At 51.0% G+C, this 2681-nt stretch overlaps 1 protein-coding gene across 1 annotated transcript in view; it reads left to right on the top strand.

Moving 5' to 3' along the window:
• The window catches only part of LOC108541205 (apolipophorins-like), a 25402-nt gene extending 23345 nt beyond the window's left edge, over positions 1-2057 (top strand). Inside the window, exon 11 of the mRNA XM_017890661.1 lies at positions 1431-2057. Coding sequence (XP_017746150.1) covers positions 1431-1435 — 5 coding nt within the window. The 3' untranslated portion in view covers positions 1436-2057. The remainder of the gene's footprint in view (positions 1-1430) is intronic.
• Positions 2058-2681: the final 624 nt, after the last annotated feature.

The following is a 2681-nucleotide window of genomic DNA, read 5'->3' as shown; positions in this document are numbered from 1 at the left end:
AAAAAAAAAAAAAAAAAAAAAAAAAAAAAACTAGCACAGACAATAGACAGACACACAGGACTCAGATAGTAGGCTTATTAGACACAGATTCTAGATTTCAGCAGGGAACTAGAAATTATTAAAACTACTAATTACTAAATGTGTAGTTTAGTAATTTAATCAGCTAATTGACTAATTACTGAAAATTATATATCTGAAAACCAGAATGTAGTAGAAACAGATAGCAGAAAAGGCCACCTAAACCCCATATTTTAAACGTTTCTCTTAGCAGATGAGGGATAGAAGGGTGCTTCCTGGCCAGGTGAGGTGGCTCACACCTGTAATCCCAGCACTTTGGGAGGCCGAGGCGGGCAGATCACCTGAGGTCGGGAGTTTGAGACCAGCCTGGCCAACATGGTGAAACCCCATCTCAACTAAAACTATAAAAATTACCCAGGTATAGTGACACACGCCTGTAATCCCAGCTACTCGGGAGGCTGAGGCAAGAGAATCACTTGAACCCGGAAGGCAGAGGTTGCAGTGAGCTAAGATCATACCTCTGCACTCCAGTCTGGGCGACAGAGCAAGACTCCATCTGAAAAAAATAAATAGCTAGGCACAGTGGCTCGCTCCTGTAATCCCAATACTTTGGGAGGCCAAGGCAGGTGGATCACTTGAGGTCAGAAGTTTGAGACCAGCCTGGCCCAACCCCGTCTCTACTAAAAATATAAAAATTAGCCAGGTGTGGTGGCAGGTGCTACTCAGGAGGCTGAGGCAGGAGAATCGCTTGAACCCAGGAGGCAGAGGTTGCAGTGAGCCACTGTACTCTAGCCTGGGTGACAGAGCGAGACTCCATCTCAAAAAAAATTGAAGCCCATCTTTTAAACAGTTCTCTTAGCAGATGAGGGATAGAGGGGCACTTCCTTAACCTGGTAGCTCTGAGTGTCAGTCTGTGCCCTTGCCCACCACATTTGATGGTGACACAGCAGAGCAGCACCTCTAGGGCCAGGAGCCCTGCGTCACGGCCCCCACCGCCTGCTGTACTGAAGATCTCACCCACACATGAGCTCCCTTTAGCCCACACTGTGGGTTGGATGCATCCTGAGCTCTTGAAACATCGTGTGCTAAGGTTCTACCCTCCCCTTGGCTAGGAACTGTGTCTTGGTCTTCTCTGTGTCCAGGGTGCTGGCAGCAGAGCCTGACACAGAGTGAGCCCTCCATAGATGCTTGTTCAATCTCCAAGGAACTCAGCAGGCTGGGCCTAGCACCACTGCCTGCAAAGGCCCTGCAAGTATAGGGACTCATTGACCCATGCCTGCTGCTCTTAAAAAAAGGGGAGAGGGAGATGGGTGGGAGTAGATGTGGAGTTGTCCTATTAATAATGAGGGCCAGGGGCCCCTCTCCTCCGGGGCCCATAGCCTGGTCTTACTTCTCTTCTCTCTCCTTTACAGTTTGAGATTTCATCCAAGCCAGCATTAGGCTGCCAAAGACTCCAAACTCCTTCACCTTCTACTCCAATTCTAGTTCCTTGGCAAGGGCAAGATTCATGGCTGGGACAGAATAACCAGCATGGAATGCCGGGAAACTCAGAACTGCACGTGCTTCAAACGCAGGGAACAAGAGCTCCTTGCCACTGTGCTCAAAAATACTTCTGGGGGAAACTCTCCCACTGGTCTGGGTAATTCTCCCCCTTCCTCCACACCTCCACTGTAAACAGACACTGTGGCCAGTGAGTATCAGCTCTGCAGAGACAACTCCACCTGGCCCCTGTTCATGCCCAAGATATTTACTCACGTATTCAACAGCCATCCGGGAAGCGGCTTCAGAACACTGACTGTGTGGTGGGGGACACGAAGCCAGGCCCTCAGCAGCTTGGTACTGGTTTTCCCTGCCTGATCAAGGGGTCTTCTGAGGCAGGAGGTTCCTTGAGGGGAACTGATGGCCCCAAGGCCGTTAATCAGAAGCCCAGGTAGGGAGCTTCTCTCTTTGGGGTAGACACACTGGGACTGAACGCTTTAGGAGGCTCTGGGGAGGGCCTCTGCTTTGGTAGGGGTACCTGTGAACTCAGGCCCCCAGGCTACAGCATTGGAAGTTTTTTACTTTCTTTTGGGATATAACTTTTCCTTTGAGTTTTCAACTGAAAAATAAAGCTTGCAGAATCCAAGAATGTGTCTCTGGATTACTGGGGCTGATCATCCACTCAAGAGAGGGGGAGGTGTGGGCGGTTACAGAATCTGCTCACCGATAGGGGGTGCCCTCGAGCCCTCTCTGCACTGAGCCTTTGGTAGGAGCTGGTAGGGTCCAGATTCCAGAGTAAAGGGCAAGGCATCAGCCACGGGGACTGAGGCAAGCTGAAGGCCAGACTTGACCATCCCTGACCTCTGCCCACCCCCACTTCCCTTTCCCCTCCCGCCGCAATGAATCCCTGCACAGCACAGCAGGTGCCAGATGAAGTTTAGAAGAAAGAACTCCAGGGTGAATGGGAATGAGAAGGTTGGTCCTCCACATTCCCACACTGGAGGGAAGAGAGAAGGGAGAGCAGCTGTGAGTTGAGTGTTTTGCTATGGTTACAGCCTAAAGACCCTGGAGCCCAGGCACTTCTCCAGGTGCCTTGAAAGATGTTTGATCTGGGGGCCGGCCTGGTGGCTCATGCCTGTAATCTCAGCACTTTGGGAGGCCAAGGCGGGTGGATCACACGGTCG

The sequence above is a fragment of the Rhinopithecus bieti genome, unplaced genomic scaffold, assembly GCF_001698545.2.
Source record: "Rhinopithecus bieti isolate Rb0 unplaced genomic scaffold, ASM169854v2 scaffold_19459, whole genome shotgun sequence".
Lineage (NCBI taxonomy): Eukaryota > Metazoa > Chordata > Mammalia > Primates > Cercopithecidae > Rhinopithecus > Rhinopithecus bieti.
Note: the sequence above shows the minus strand (reverse complement) of the source record. Positions and strands in the feature narration are given on the sequence as shown.